The 15541-nt window shown below is 42.9% G+C and overlaps 1 protein-coding gene across 1 annotated transcript in view; it reads right to left on the bottom strand.

Moving 5' to 3' along the window:
* Positions 1–15541, bottom strand: part of STX18 (syntaxin 18) — a 237369-nt gene that overhangs the window by 116507 nt on the left and 105321 nt on the right. The window contains exon 2 of the mRNA XM_040335414.1: positions 1405–1472. Coding sequence (XP_040191348.1) covers positions 1405–1472 — 68 coding nt within the window. The remainder of the gene's footprint in view (positions 1–1404; positions 1473–15541) is intronic.

The following is a 15541-nucleotide window of genomic DNA, read 5'->3' as shown; positions in this document are numbered from 1 at the left end:
AAAATGTCATTAGTCCTTTACGAAAAAAAAATTTTTTTGTAGATGCCTTCAAAGTGTTGTTGCTAGGCAGAATAGTTAATCTTCCCACTTCCTGCACCTAGGTGCTTCAGCTTCACCGCACAGACTCCTGGGAATGTAGTGGGTGTAACTTTCCAGGAGTCTGTGCACTCGCCAGTCTCAAAGAATCATGCGACTTGGACAGCACAGGTGCTGAAACCTGATCTGACACTGCTTGTGCAGCACTGAGCATGTGCGAGATTTGCAAGGCTGAAATCCAGGAAGTCATACAGTCTGGCTTCATGATGCCCACACTTAAGATGGCCCCAGTCAATTTCTGTTTTAAAAAGTGTCTAAATGCTGTAACAACCTAACAAAACGGACCTTAGTTTACAGACTAACTTTACTAGAATACATTAAAGCTTGTGTATTACAGGGGTATTTATATATAAAAAGTGAAATTGTGGCCGGAACTCCGCTTTAAGGTATGAAGACATTGGTGTGTAGAGGAGAAGTGTAAAGACACAAATTGTTACCCAGAGTAACGGAAATTTTACAGAAATCTGTCAGTACCGTGTACCTGTTATAGGTGGAATGGCCTCTAGCAGCAAGTTTGAGGTTTTCGGGAACTCCTTCTGCCAATGGCCTGTCTCCCAGAGCAATGGGAGAGGATTTGTGCCACACAGAATCCCATCCTGTACAGAAGTTCAGGAGTTAAGTTAAATGCACGTCTGTAGCCCATGCAGGGTGCATGGCAGGACCCACTCTACTACTAGGATATGGTAGTGGAAAATGCTGGACAGGTGAATGTGGACAGAGCTCAGCGTGTCCCTTCTAAATGCAAGTTACAGAGAAGGTGTACAGGGACCCGAGAATTAACTGAACAACAGTTACGCTGCAAGTGTATGTTCAACTCTAAAAGCAAAGACGCACCTTTAGGTTGATTATTCCCCCAAAGCAGCCTCAACCTCATCTCAGGGCATTAATGAATACAGCACAAGAGTATACTTGACTACCCCATGTGTAGTCAAAGTGACCCTGTGCAAGGTGCCCAATGTAGCCCAGAAGAAACCTCCCTGGTAGGCCTCCCACCCTTGCTTGGCACCCAATGAGGAGGAAAACAGAGGAGGAAAATATGGAGGACACAACGACCACCCTATTGCCCTACCCTTGCATGCTGATAGAGGAATGAAGCAGCAGACAGAAATTACACTTGGTGCTCTGGATTGAGCAAAAGTACACACCATAGAAGCATATACTTTGTTTATATTTCATGTCTGAGGTTTACAACCACTTTAAAATAATATAAATTGTCTTACAACCCCACTTTGAGTGAAATGGTGGATCTCCAGTGACCATTGAAAACCCCAATATAAAATAAAAAAATGTATGTTAAAAAGGGCTGACCTGCAGGCGTTGATATAGTCCTTCCTGTGCTCCAGGAGAAAATCCTTCAGTTTCCCAATGTTATTGATCTAAACAAAGACAAAAACAGACAAAATGTATTGCTATTTTCCAAGGGAAATCTTATACATTGACAGTTTCTACATCCCATAATAGTTCATTTCCAAGACCATCTTCTGTTAAATGAAAAAGCATACAAAATGAAATTTTACAAAATACCGGTGTTCTGTTAAAATAACCAACTCATCAGAAACTCCAACCACGTCACTTCTGGGTTCTGTAACTCAGCAGTAATTGAAGATTTTGATGAATTGCTGTTTGGACACAACACCCGCAACCAAATTCAGTCCAGCGCACGATATTATGAGTGGAGATTGTTACTCTGCTCCGATACTAACCAACAAAATGTCTGCCTCCAAGGCGGTGACAACTTTATCCTCGTTACCCGCCGTGCTGTCAAAATACGCAAAATCTTCCTGTACTGTGTTCAGTTGCCGGTGTTGTGTCCAAATTGCAATTCATCAAAGTCTTCAATTACTGAGGGCTTGAAGAAACCGGAAGTGACGTGGGTGGCGTTTCTGACGAGTTGGCCAATTTGACAGAACACCGGCAAATGACACTGGAGGCTTTACTTCTGGTTGTAAACAACTAGGGATTTACTTCCGCGCGCGCATGCTCAGAATCACGTCGGAAATACTCAATGCTTTCGACGTGAACGTTACCTACGCCCAGCCCCATTCACGTACGCTTACACAAACGACGTAAAATACGACAGGTTTTCCATCGGCTATACCTTGCATGGGCTGCGCCATCTTTTTGGTGGTTTATCTTTACGCCGGAAAAATGCCTTACGTAAACAGCGTATCGGGCGCAAGTACGTTTGTGAATAGGCGTATCTTGCTCATTTGCATATTCTAGGCGTAAATCCACGTACACGCCCCTAGCGGCCAGCGTAAATTTGCAGCCAAGATACGACGGCGTAGGAGACACACGCCGGTCTTATCTTAGCAACATTTAAGCGTATCTCAGTTTGAGAATACGCTTAAAGATATGACGGCGCAGATTCGGACTTACGACGGCGTATCTACTGATACGCCGTCGTAAGTCTTACTGAATCTGGCTAATAGTGTCTACAAACTATGGGATAGATTTATGGACTTGTATTTTTTTTTGTTTTTACTGGTAATATCAGCGATCTTTAGTGGGACTACGATATTGCGGCAGACAAATCTGACCCTAAGTGACATTTTTGGGAGACCAGTGACACCAATACAGTGATCGGTGCGAAAAAAAATGCACCGTTACAGTATAAGTGACACTGGCTGGGAAGTGGTCAACATCAGGGGCAATCAAAGGGTTAGGTGTGTTCCCTGTGTGTGCTTTCTTACTGTGTGGGGAAAGTACTGACAGTAAGAACACAGAGATCGTTGTTCCTGATTACTAGGAACGGAAGACTTCCATGCTCTCTTCTGCCAGAACAGGGATCTGCCTTGTGTACATAGACAGCTCCCCGTCCTGCCTCTGTGAAGTGATTGTGGGTGGCTGCCGGACATTGGGTCCGCCGGACCCGCACATTGATTCCCCCACCGTTCTGCGCTCCTGTGACACGTTTTCAGCTGACAGTGGACTGAAGTCTGCTGTCGGCTGATGTCACGGAGCCAGTCCAAGCTCGGGCAAGATCGCGCCAATAAAGTTGGGATCTGCCCACATGCCAGGCTCACCCTCTCAGTGACCCGCTGAAAACCTGAGCCAGCCGTTCCTGGCCTCTCTCCGGCCCAGCACTCCAGTGAGTGAAGGGGGGGTAGAGCTGAAAGCAGTGACCGACGGACACATTCACTCTGCTCAGGGAGCTGTGAGAACCAAGCGATTGGCAGTGTTTGATCGCTCGGTTCTCAGTCTTGGAGCCGGCAGGGGACAGATGCAGCATCCACCTAGGAAGGAAGAGAGCTGCCACATTTAGTAGCAGTACATAATAAGATGTTCTGCAACTGCTGAACTAGCAAAATGTCCAGCATTTGGATAAGCGCCTGAACAGCCAAGACTTGGTTTGAACATGGTTCAACATAAACATTGGGCTGATCAGTCTAAACAATCCACTGCGATTTATTGTTCTGTGTCATGTATTGTTACAGTAAAACCTTGGTCTGCGAGCATAATTCGTTCCAGAAACATGCTTGTAATCCAAAAGCACTTGTATATCAAAGCATTTTTTTTTACAGGGTATAAAAGAGAAAAGAGGCACCTCTAAGTGTAGCAATAATTTGCTAAATGTTGTGCCTTCATTAAATGTAACCATATTGCAACACTTAAGCCCTGTACACACGATCGGTTTGTCCGATGAAAACAGACCGATGGACTGTTTTAATCAGACAAACCGATCGTGTGTGGGCCCCATCAGTTTGTTTTCCATCGGTGAAAAAAAATAGAACATGTTTTAAATTTTTCCTGTAAATAAAAAAAAAAACGATAGAAAAAAAACGATAGTCTGTGTGAAAAATCCATGCATGCTCAGAATCAAGTCGACGCATGCTCGGAAGCATTGAACTTCATTTTTCTCAGCACGTTGTAGTGTTTTACGTCACCGCGTTGGACACGGTCGCATTTTTGACCGATGGTGTGCAGTCAAGACTGATGAAAGTCAGCTTCATCGGATATCCGATGAAAAAAATCCATCGGATTAGATTCCATCAGATATCCGATCGTGTGTACAGGGCTTTAGAGGCTCCTCTATTCTTTTTCATACTCCGTTGTGACATCTACTCTTATATCAAGACATCGCTTGTATATCAAGGCAAAATTTAATAAACTTTTTGCTTGTCTTGCAAAACGCTCTTAAACCAAGGTTTTATTGTATAGGTATAGTGGGCCAGATTCACAAAAGGGATACGACGGCGTTTCTCCTGATACACCGTCGTATCCCTGTTTCTATCTATGCGACTGATTCATAGAATCAGTTACGCAAAGATATCCCCAAGATCCGACAGGTGTAATAGTTTTACACTGTTGGATCTTAGGATGCAGTACCGCGGCCGCCGCTGGGGGGAGTTCGCGTCGTAAACCAGCGTCGGGTATGCAAATTAGGAGTTACGGCGATCCACAAAGCTTTTTCCCGTCGTTACGTTGTCGCTAGTGTTAGATTTCCGTCGCAAAGATAGTGCACCTTTAACATGGTGTAAAAGTACTCCACCATGTTAAAGTATGCCTGTCTTTCCTGCGTCGCTTTTGATTTTTTTTAAAATCTTTTATTTTTCCCGGCGTAAATCTTTTTTCACGTCGCGATTCACAAAACGTTGGCGCGTCGTAATTTCGCGCAAAGCACGTCGGGAAATTTGCGACGGGAGCATGCGCAGTACGTCCGGCGCAGGAGCGCGCCCAATTTAAATGGTACCCGCCCCATTTGAATTGGACCGCCTTGCGCCGGACCCGTTTACGATACACCGCCGCAAATTTCCAGGTAAGTGCTTTGTGGATCGGGCACAAAATCGGAAAAATTGCGGCGGTGTAACGTAAACCGGTTACGTAAAATTGCGCCCGCTGTACGTGAATCTGGCCCAGTATTCTTATGAGTTTTAGTGTTTGGGAAAGATTTCACTGGTAGATGAAACTGCATTACGTCTTTGGCTGAAACGCACAGGATCAGAACATTGCAGCAGATGGGCATAACTTCCTCTGGAAACATTCTAGAATCTCTCCCTCAAGAAATGAATTGAAATACAAAAGTAAACAAAAGATGAAGAGCTATCCGAAAATCAGGAATTTTTTATCCAGATACTTGGGAGCGATGATGTAACAAAATACCTGGCCATGAGATGGTGCCAAAACACAGAACATCCACACTTTCACTTTCTCACTCCAGAGGCTCCATTCACAAAGCCGTTTTCCTCTTCTTGTTATTTCCCCGACACCACTACTTATTTACCCACCAATTCTCAGATCTTAATCCAAAAAATGTATTACTTAGTCAGCTCTGTATGTAATGGTATTTAAAGATTATTGTAAAAGTTGTTTCATAAAGATCACACAAGTTATCACCTCTTTAAAATAACATCCCCTTTAGCCCGGGTTCACACTTGTGTGATGTTAGAAATCACATGTGATTCGCACCCACACTGCAATGTCTGTGCAGTGCGAGTTCAGCCATACAGTTGTATGGCTGAACTCGCATTAGATTTGCAAAATAAAAAATTGCGGCCCCCCCCCGCACTGGAATAGGATGGCATGGGTGAGAATACGATCACTGCGATCTGTGAACCGATCTGGGGGTGTCATTAACAATGTACTGACACCCGCTAGAGCTGCACGATTCTGGCTAAAATGAGAAGCACAATTTTTTTACTTAGAAGATAGATCACGATTCTCGCGGCTTAAAGCGGAGTTCCGGCCACAATTTCACTTTTTAAATATAAATACCCCTGTAATACACAAGCTTAATGTATTCTAGTAAAGTTAGTCTGTAAACTAAGGTCCGTTTTGTTAGGTTGTTACAGCATTTAGACACTTTATAAAATAGAAATTGACTGGGGCCATCTTAAGTGTGGGCATCATGAAGCCAGACTGTATGACTTCCTGGATTTCAGCCTTGCAGATCTCGCACATGCTCAGTGCTGCACAAGCAGTGTAATAGGTTTCAGATCAGGTTTCAGCACCTGTGCTGTCCAAGTCACATGATTCTTCGAGACTGGGGAGTGCACAGACTCCTGGAAAGTTACACCCACTACATTCCCAGGAGTCTGTGCAGAGTAGGTTAGGAAGCTTAAGCACCTAGGTGCAGGAAGTGGGAAGATTAACTATTCTGCCTAGCAACAGCACTTTGAAGGCATCTAAAAAAAAAAAAAAAATTCTTAAAGGACTAATGACATTTTTTAAAAAATACTGATGTAATGTTATATTTATGGGTGGAACTCCACTTTAACATCATCTTTCACATTAAAACAAAAAAAATGGGCTAACTTTACTGTTTCGTGTTTTTTTTTATCCATTGAAGTATATTTTCTCCCAAAAAATTGTATTTGAAAGACCGCTGGGCAAATACAGTGTGACATAAAATAATGCAGCAATTGCCATTTTATTCCCTAGAGTCTCTGCTAAAATATATATAATGTTTGGGGGTTCCAAGTAATTTTCTAGCAAAAAAAATATTGATTTTAACTTAAGAAACAAGTGTCAGAAAAAGATTTAGGGCCAGATCCACATACAATTGCATCGGCGCAGCGTATCAGAGATACACTACGCCGCCGTACCTTACCTGGCGTATATTCGAATCCTCAGCGAGTTCATGCCTTAAGTTACAGCGGCGTAGTGTATTTCTGGCGGCGGATTTGAAATTGGGCGGGTTGGGGGTGGGTTTCATTTAAATGAAGCGCGTCCCCGCGTCGAATGAACTGCGCATGCGTCATCCGTGCTTTGCGCGAAATGACGTCGCAACAACGTCATTTTTTTTAACTTAGACGTGAGTTACGTCCATCCCTATTCACGGACGACTTACGCACAAAAAAAAAATTCACATTTCGACGCGGGAACGACGGCCATACTTAACATGGCAATTCTATCTATACGCTGCAAAATACCAGTTTTAACTATACGCCGGAAAAAGCCGACTACAGACGACGTTAGAAAATGTGACGGCCGTGCGTACGTTCGTGGATCGTCGTAAATCGCTAATTTGCATACCCAACGCGGAAAACGCCACCCAGCGGACGCCGAAGTATTGCATCTTAGATCCGAAGGCGTACAAAGACGTACACCTGTCGGATCTAACGGATCTAACCCAGAAGCAGTCGTATCTTGTTTTGAGGATTCAAAACAACGATGCGACGCAGGAAATTTGAAAGTACGCCGGCGTATCAGTAGATACGCCGGCGTACTTCGTCTGTGGATCTGGCCCTTAGACTTTAGGTGGTTAAACTTCCTGCATTTACACACACAAGTTTGCTCCAAGAAGGAAGTTCGTTACAATGTTTCATGTTGTTACAAACTTGGCAGACTGCCCGTTTTCTTTACACACACAGTTACAGACACACACACGCACACAGAAGTTTATCCCTTTGATCTAAGAAGGAAGCATTAGTTACAATGTTTCCTGTTAAGAACTTGGCAGACTTTCCAGTGAGCAGATAAAGTCTCTCCACTTGTTAGGCCTCATGCACACGGACGTTTAAAAAAACGGGCTGTAAAGCTAGTAACGATGCCTGGGAAAAAGCGGCGTTAAAAATTTGATTTTATTAGAGCTTTGACTTGGCGTCAATGCACGTTAAATGTCGTTTGTAAGAGTTATCGCTAAGGCGTGTTTTTAAAAAAAAAATATATCCCTCTGCTATTTTTCACTCTGAAATTACCCACAAAGCCAAGGAAAAGTATAAAACAACGTGCAATAAGGGTGGACTGACAACTCATGGGGCAATAGGAGATTATGAAGCCCGCGGGCAATAGGAGATTATGGGGCCGCACAGTATACACACACATACAGTATACATATACAGTATATACACAATATGCACACACAATATATACACACAGTATACACACACACACACATTGAAAAGGTACTGGAGAGGTGGGGCAGCTATAATCTTGGGATTGAAAAAAAAAAAAAAACACAGATTTTTTTACATACTGTCCCTGGTTTTACTGAGGCTGGCAATCCTAGTGGCATGGGGCCCTCAGGTCAGTCCACCCCTGCGTGCAATATCACATAATAAACATTTGACAGCTTAAAAACGCAGACGCTAAAAAACTTCGGTATAGCGATAATTTTGGAGCTTAAAAACGACCATTCCTGTTACAGCTTGAAAACGCCATGGTGTGTATTGAATAACATGGAGTGGCGTTTTTAACCACTTAAGCCCGGACCAAAATGCAGCTAAAGGCCCAGGCCAGGTTTTGCGATTCGGCACTGCGTTGCTTTAACAGACAGTTGCGCGGTCGTGCGACATGGCTCCCAAACAAAATTGACGTCCTTTTTTCCCCACAAATAGAGCTTTCTTTTGGTGGTATTTGATCACCTCTGCGGTTTTTATTTTTTGCGCTATACACAAAAATAGAGCGTCAGTTTTGAAAAAAAATGCAATATTTTTAACTTTTTTCTATAATAAATATCCCCCAAAAATATATAAAAAAATATTTTTTTTCCTCAGTTTAGGCCGATACGTATTCTTCTACATATGTTTGGTAAAAAAAAAAAAAAAAAAATCGCAATAAGCGTTTATCGGTTGGTTTGCGCAACATTTATAGCGTTTACAAAATAGGGGATAGTTTTATTGCATTTTTATAAAAAATTTTTTTTTTTACTACTAATGGCAGCGATCAGCGATTTTTTTCATGACTGCGACATTATGGCAAACATGGACAATTTTGACACATTTTTGGGACCATTGTCATTTCACAGCAAAAAATGCATTTAAAATGCATTGTTTATTGTGAAAATGACAGTTGCAGTTTGGGAGTTAACCACAGGGGGCGATGAAGGAGTTATGTTTCACCTAGTGTGTGTTTACAACTGTAGGGGGGTGTGGCTGTAGGTCTGATGTCATCGATTGTGTCTCCTATCGATGACGGAGCCACAGTGAAGAACGGGGAAGCCGTGTTTACATACGGTTTACATACGGTTCTCCCCGTTCTTCAGCTCCGGGGACCGATCGCGAGGGGGTGGCTAGAAACGAATAGCCGCCCCTCATCCCAGATCGCTCCAAGACGATTTCCGACAGGGGGGGGGTCCCGATCGGACCCCCGACCCACGTCTAGGCAGGCACGTATGTACACCCATCTGCCTGTACGTTCCATTCTGTGGACGTATATGTACATGCGGCGGTCGTTAAGTATTTAACTGACAATTACACGGTCATGCAATGCTGCACCCAAACAAAATTTGCGTCCCTTTTTTCCCACAAATAGAGCTTTCTTTTGGTGCTATTTGATCACCTCTGCAAGTTTCCTTTTTTTGCGCTATACACAAAAAAAAGAGGGACAATTTTGAAAAAAAAATATCAATATTTTTTACTTTTTGCTATAATAAATATCCCCCAAAAAGTTTTTAAAAAACTATTTCTTCACCAGTTTAGGCCAATATATATTCTTCTACATATTTTTGGTAAAAACAAGAAAAACACAATAAGCGTATATTGATTGGTTTGCGCAAAAGTTATAGCGTCTACAAACTATGGGAAAGATTTATGGCATTTTTATTAGTAATGGCGGTGATCTGCAATTTTTAGCGGTATGCCAACATTTTGGAGGACACATCGGCCACACGTGACAAATTTTTGGGATCATTGACATTTATACAGCGATCAGCGCTATAAAAATCCACGGATTACTGTGTAAATGACACTGGTAGGGTAGGAATTAACACTAGGGGGCAATCAAGGGGTTAAATGTGCGTTTTCTCAGTGTGTTCTAACTGTATGGGGATAGGATTCCTACTTACTAGGAACCAACGACATGTCTCCTCTCCTCTGACAGCACAGGGATTTGTGTGTTTACATGCACAAATCCCTGTGCTGGCGCTCATGCACGCAAATGCGTGTGGCCGGCGGCGACCAGCCAACCACACGCATCACGTCCCCAGGCGTGCAGCGAGCTAACACAGCGGCGCAAGCGTGCCCTCTGGCGGCTGTTAAAGGAACCACGTACCTGTACGGGGTTTCATGCAGGGGGGTCATTCTGCCCCTGTATATGTACGGGAGGCGGTCGGGAACCGGTTAAAGAAAAATGGAAATTGGTAGCAATTTAAGTCAGCATTTACTATTTGTAAACGTACTTGTTCTGCTGAACAGCTGATCTAAAGTTAAAGTGGTTGTATAGGCTTTTTTTAAACTTTTACCTACAGGTAAGCCTATAATAAGGCCTATAATAAGGCTTACCTGTAAGTATGAAGAATATCTCCTAAACTTGTACGGTTTAGGAGATATTCCCCTCGCAATGCGCCGCTGATTGCAGAATTGAAGTCACCCGCGCACATGCGCGGGAGTGACGACATCGCCACTCCAGCCAATCACAGCGCTGGAGCGGCGATACCCGGAAGACACGCCGAGTCAAGATGACATCTCGCTCGGCGTGGACCAGGTAAGTTCTCTTCTCCTCGTTCCGAGGTAAGCGGTGCATACTAACTCATTATGTCTTTTGCCTTGCAGGTGTAAAAAAAAAAAAAAAAATCCATATGCAACCGCTTTAACTGAAACATTGCGTTATTTTTTTTTTTTTTAAATGTTTTTATTGATTTTCAATATGCAAATAAACATACAGTGGCTCAATAATCAAATGCAAGTCGAGTATCGTTTTACAATATACAATTAGTCAATCTCAATAGGGAGAAACATAACAATTCTAATCACTGAAAACAAATAACAGTGTAGCATTCCTGGGTAAGGAAAGAAGTGGGGAGAGGGAAGAGAGGAGAAAGGAAAGGAGAAGATGTTCTATTGAGTTATTTTTATAGATGTGAAAATCATTAAAGTGGAACTTCACTCTTCCAATCAACATGATTATTTTTAATCCACATGATGCTAGCATTAGTAAATAGAGAAGTATACCATATTTACTTATTAAATATATATATATATATATATATATATATATATATATTATATATATATATATTTTTTTACATTTCTTCAGTTACTTTCTAGTTTCTTGCCTAGGCAAATGATGTCATACATCCCAGGAGTCTTCAGGAGGGGAGAAGAGGAGGCGGAGTTTCCTCAGCTAAATACACTCTCCTGCATGTATACTTGAGCTAAGGCCAGATGGATTCCAGGAAGTAAATACTACATAAATCATTTGCCCTTATTCAAGATGGCCATTACCAGAAATGTTAGGGGGATGTTTTTCAAAGTGATTTTTCAACTAAATAAAGCATGGGGACAGTGCCGCCATCAAGAATTATGGGGCCCCTTACACAGCTTCAGACATGGCCCCCCCTGGAGCAGAGAACAAGGTGGGGGGGGGGGGGAAGTGTGCTGCCGCCTCAAATTGAGAAGCGGGGGGGGGGCTGCCGAAAATTGAGAGGCGGGGGTGGGCCGTGAAATTAGAAGCGGGGTGCCCTGGGGACCTCTGGGCCCCTTACAAAAAAAAGAAATAATAAAATTTATATATATATATATATATATATATATATATATATATATATATATATATATATATAAAAGATTTATAAAAAAAAAAAGGGGTGGATAGCCATCCGGGGCCCTGGGGACCTCTATTAAATAAAAAAGATAAATAATAAAAAAAAAAATATATATATATATATATAAAAAGGGGGAAGGTTGCCATCCAGGGCCCTGAGGACCTCTGGACCCTTTAATAAAAACGTTTTTTTTTAAATATATATGAAAAATAAATTATATAAAAAAAAAGGGGGGGTTGCCATCCATGGGCCCTTACAGGTGTACTGCCTGTACCCCCCTGATGGCGGCCCTGCATGGGGATATGGATGGGTGGGGAAAGTTTGCTTTGAACATTAAAAATTAATTCAATTGTGTTTTCGGGGCTCAGATGCAATGAAGTTCGGCTTTAAATGTTGTCTAATAGTGCACTGCAAAATAAGAATAATACCAGCAGAAATGGTTTCCAAGGAGCATCTTTAATGTCAGCCCAGAGTTCTGCGAGACGCTTTCATCTTCCACTAAACTGTATTGGACATTTGGAAGATGGAGGAGACCTGCAGTTTTATTATTTTTAAACAATACCTTCAGGTCAGGAAGTCTGATGAGAAGCAATCAATAGAAAATCACAGTATTTCTTCTCTGTAGGATCGCTGCCATTTGTGAACACAGCAAACAGCTTTTCTTTCATGCTGCATGCGGATTGAAGAGGCAGATCGGCTTTGCTAACAGTATGTAAATGTATTTTATTCTTTATCACAGGGAGAGTAAATGGGCAACTATAATGTAGGATCACATCATATTATATCATTATAAAATCACACTTTCATAATAATACCGCTCAGAATCCTTTCCTTTCCAGTTACTGTATATTGACAGAGAGTGTATAGAAAAGATAGGATGCATTAAACTCTATACAATAATCCTATAATAACGTTCACCCCATTGTTCTTTATGGAAGCAGTCACAGATCTCTGGATGGATCCAAAAATACATATTCCTCCATTCACACGTGTAAAAGTTTGGTAGACCGGTCCAACTTTTTTTTTCCTCAAAACCGCAAAACAATTGAAAAAATAAAATGGTGACGACGAGGAGATGAGATCGATATAGTCCAGAACAAATCGGATCACTTCTAATAAAATCTTTATCTTTCATTTTTTTTCCCCCATCCCGATTCTAGATTTAAAAAAACTATTAAAATAATTGCATACCCATATTTTTTTTTTATAAATAACAAACAAGTCATGCTTACTTCTGTGCAACATGTTTTTCAAAAAGCAGCCCGATCCTCCTCTTCTTGGGACCCCCTCTGGTGCTTGTGCCAACCCCCCCCCCCCCCCCAAGTGCCCACCATAGCAAGCCTCTTGCTATGGGGGCACTTGTGCAGGCTCGCTCCCGAGCCACGTGCTGTGTGTCCATTGACACAGAGGATGGCTCGGTCTTGCCCCCAGTCCCTCCTTACTGGCTCTGATTGACAGCAGCAGGAGCCAATGGCTCCGCTGATGTCTCTGAACCTATGTGGAGGGAGAGAGAGGAGGAGAGAGCCACTGCTCTCATGCACATTGCTGGATAGAGATCAGGCTCAGGTAAGTATATGAGGGAAGCTGCACTCCATAGAGAGTTTTTTTGCCTTAATGCAGAGAATGCATTAAAACGGTTGTAAAGGTAAAAGCTTTTTCACCTTAAGGCCCCCCAAGCCCCCGTTTACTTACCTGACCCCCTTGAAAGTCCCACGCCGTGAACGCGCAGGCTTCTCGGCTCATTCATTGGTTGATTAAAAGCAGTGCAGTCATTGGCTCGCACTGCTGTCAATCACACCCAATGACGCGGCGCGCAGAGGGGCGCGGGCCGAGTGATACAGTGAGTGGCTACAGCCGTCGGCTGTATCACTGGAGCGCGCCCGCAAGAACTAACCACCATGCTCGCTCGCATAAAGGTGGTTAGTTCTTGCGGGGAGGGGCCGAGACAGCCACTGAAGGACCCCAGAAGACCAGGTTCGGGGACACTCTGTGAAAAACGAGCTGCACAGTGGAGGTAAGTAAAACATGTTTGTTATTTAAAAAAAACATCCCTTGTAATAGGAATAAGCATGACAGGACCTCTTTACAGTGAGATACGGGGTCAATGGCAGCAGGTGGGAAAATGGGCGTACCTGTACGTTCCCTTTAAACGCTGCATTGGGGGCGTGCCCGCCGCATGCTCCGTGAGCATGCCCGCGGACTCTGTCTGCCGGGGGGCCCATGATCTCATCAAGCAGCAGCAGAACGGGGAGATGCCCATGTAAACAAGGCATTTTCCTTCCCTGCCAGAGTCATTTACACAGTAATAAGTTCATTTTTATAGCACTGATCGATGTATCAAATAGTGTCAAAAGTGTTCGATGAGTCCGCCATAATGACGCAGTCACAGCAAAAATTGCAGATCGATGCCATTACTAATAAAAAAATATATATATAAAAAATGCCATAAATCCATCCCCTATTTGTAAATGCAATATACTCTTATTGCGATTTTATTTACCAAAAATATGTAAAATACGTATCGGCCTAAACTGAGGAAATAATTAGTTTTTTTTATTTATTTTTAGGGGATATTTATTATAGCAAAAAGTAAAAAATATAGAATTTTTTTCAAAATTGTTGCTTTTTTTTTTGTTTATAGTGCAAAAAATTAAAACCGCAGAGGTGATCAAATACCACCAAAAGAAAGCTCTATTTGTGGGGAAAAAAGACGTCAATTTTGTTTAGGTACAACGTCTCAAAAAGTACTCTGGTCAGGAAGGGAGTAAATTCTTCCGGGGCTGAAGTGGTTAATCACTGATCATTAAAACGCAGAACACAGGGCTTACATTTGTCGCCACGTTTAAAATGCTACAGCCACAGAAAAAATAAATAACATTTTCTAAGCCTCGGCTCTGTCTGAAATTCAGTAGTCCTGTAAGAGCCGCAAATTAAAAGAGGGGAGGGAAAAGTACGGAAGTGGTAATTGCAATGTGTTTTCTTGGTCAATTAGACTGTACTTTCTCAATTCACGAAAAAAAAAAAAATCCACTGTATCACAATGACAACTGTCTCATTTCCAAATGATTTGTCTCTGGGGGCACAGGCCCAGGGCTCAGATTTCCCAGACAAAAGTTTAGTTTTTAAACCAGGCTTGCACAGAGCAATTGATCCTGTAACCTAAAACTGGCCAGGTTGAGCAACATCTAAACAATAGGACAAGGGTGGCCATGTGCAGAGAGAGGTGCAGTTTAGAGGCAGGAGACAGCCAGCCGGGCTAGCCGTAATCTCATCATCAAAACTGCTACCTTGTTCGGTTTCTGTTTTGTGTCACTAAAATACCAGGGGAGGAAAAAAACAAGACATGAATGGCACCCCAGATAACATGCATTGTTGCACATCGTAAAGATCTCAAGGACTGCAGAACAGAGCCAGAAACTATTAGGAGGCATTGCTTTGACTACAGAGAATAGTCAATCCTCTTGATCATGTGCAGAAATATGTACAGACATATCAAGGCTCTATAAAATAAGTCCTTATGGTCTTGTGCACAATAACGCATTGGAAACACACACAAGCAACCAATACACTGAGCACGTTTTTGGTCTGTTCCCGATGAACCGGCCAAAATGAGTTCAGTAGCTGGCGCTGGCGCTGGCGGTCGCCCCTTCGCCACGACATCCCTCGAATGAAAAATCAAGAAAATAAGGCAGAAATTTGTCAGTGCCGGTGTCTTGTCGAGCTAGTTCCCCTATCGATATGGTTCCCTGCTTGACTGCGCAGGCGCAGACGAAGCCCACGGAAATCTCCAAACCTGATCAGCTGTACACGGCGCATGCGCGGCTCGGGCGGCATCCAGGCTCATTCCTTACCATCCCCGTGGATTGGAGGATGTTAATAAAAGAGCCAGGAGGCCGAGCGAGCACAGCGACTGGCCACTTACCGCAAATTCCATGTCGCCCTGGACCTGTTGCTACAGCTGATCAGGTTCGGTGATTTTCATCAGCTCGGATTGCGCCTGCGCAGTGAAGGGGGGAACCA

The sequence above is a fragment of the Rana temporaria genome, chromosome 1, assembly GCF_905171775.1.
Source record: "Rana temporaria chromosome 1, aRanTem1.1, whole genome shotgun sequence".
Classification (NCBI taxonomy): Eukaryota; Metazoa; Chordata; class Amphibia; order Anura; family Ranidae; genus Rana; species Rana temporaria.
This window is presented reverse-complemented; position numbering and strand designations above follow the sequence as displayed.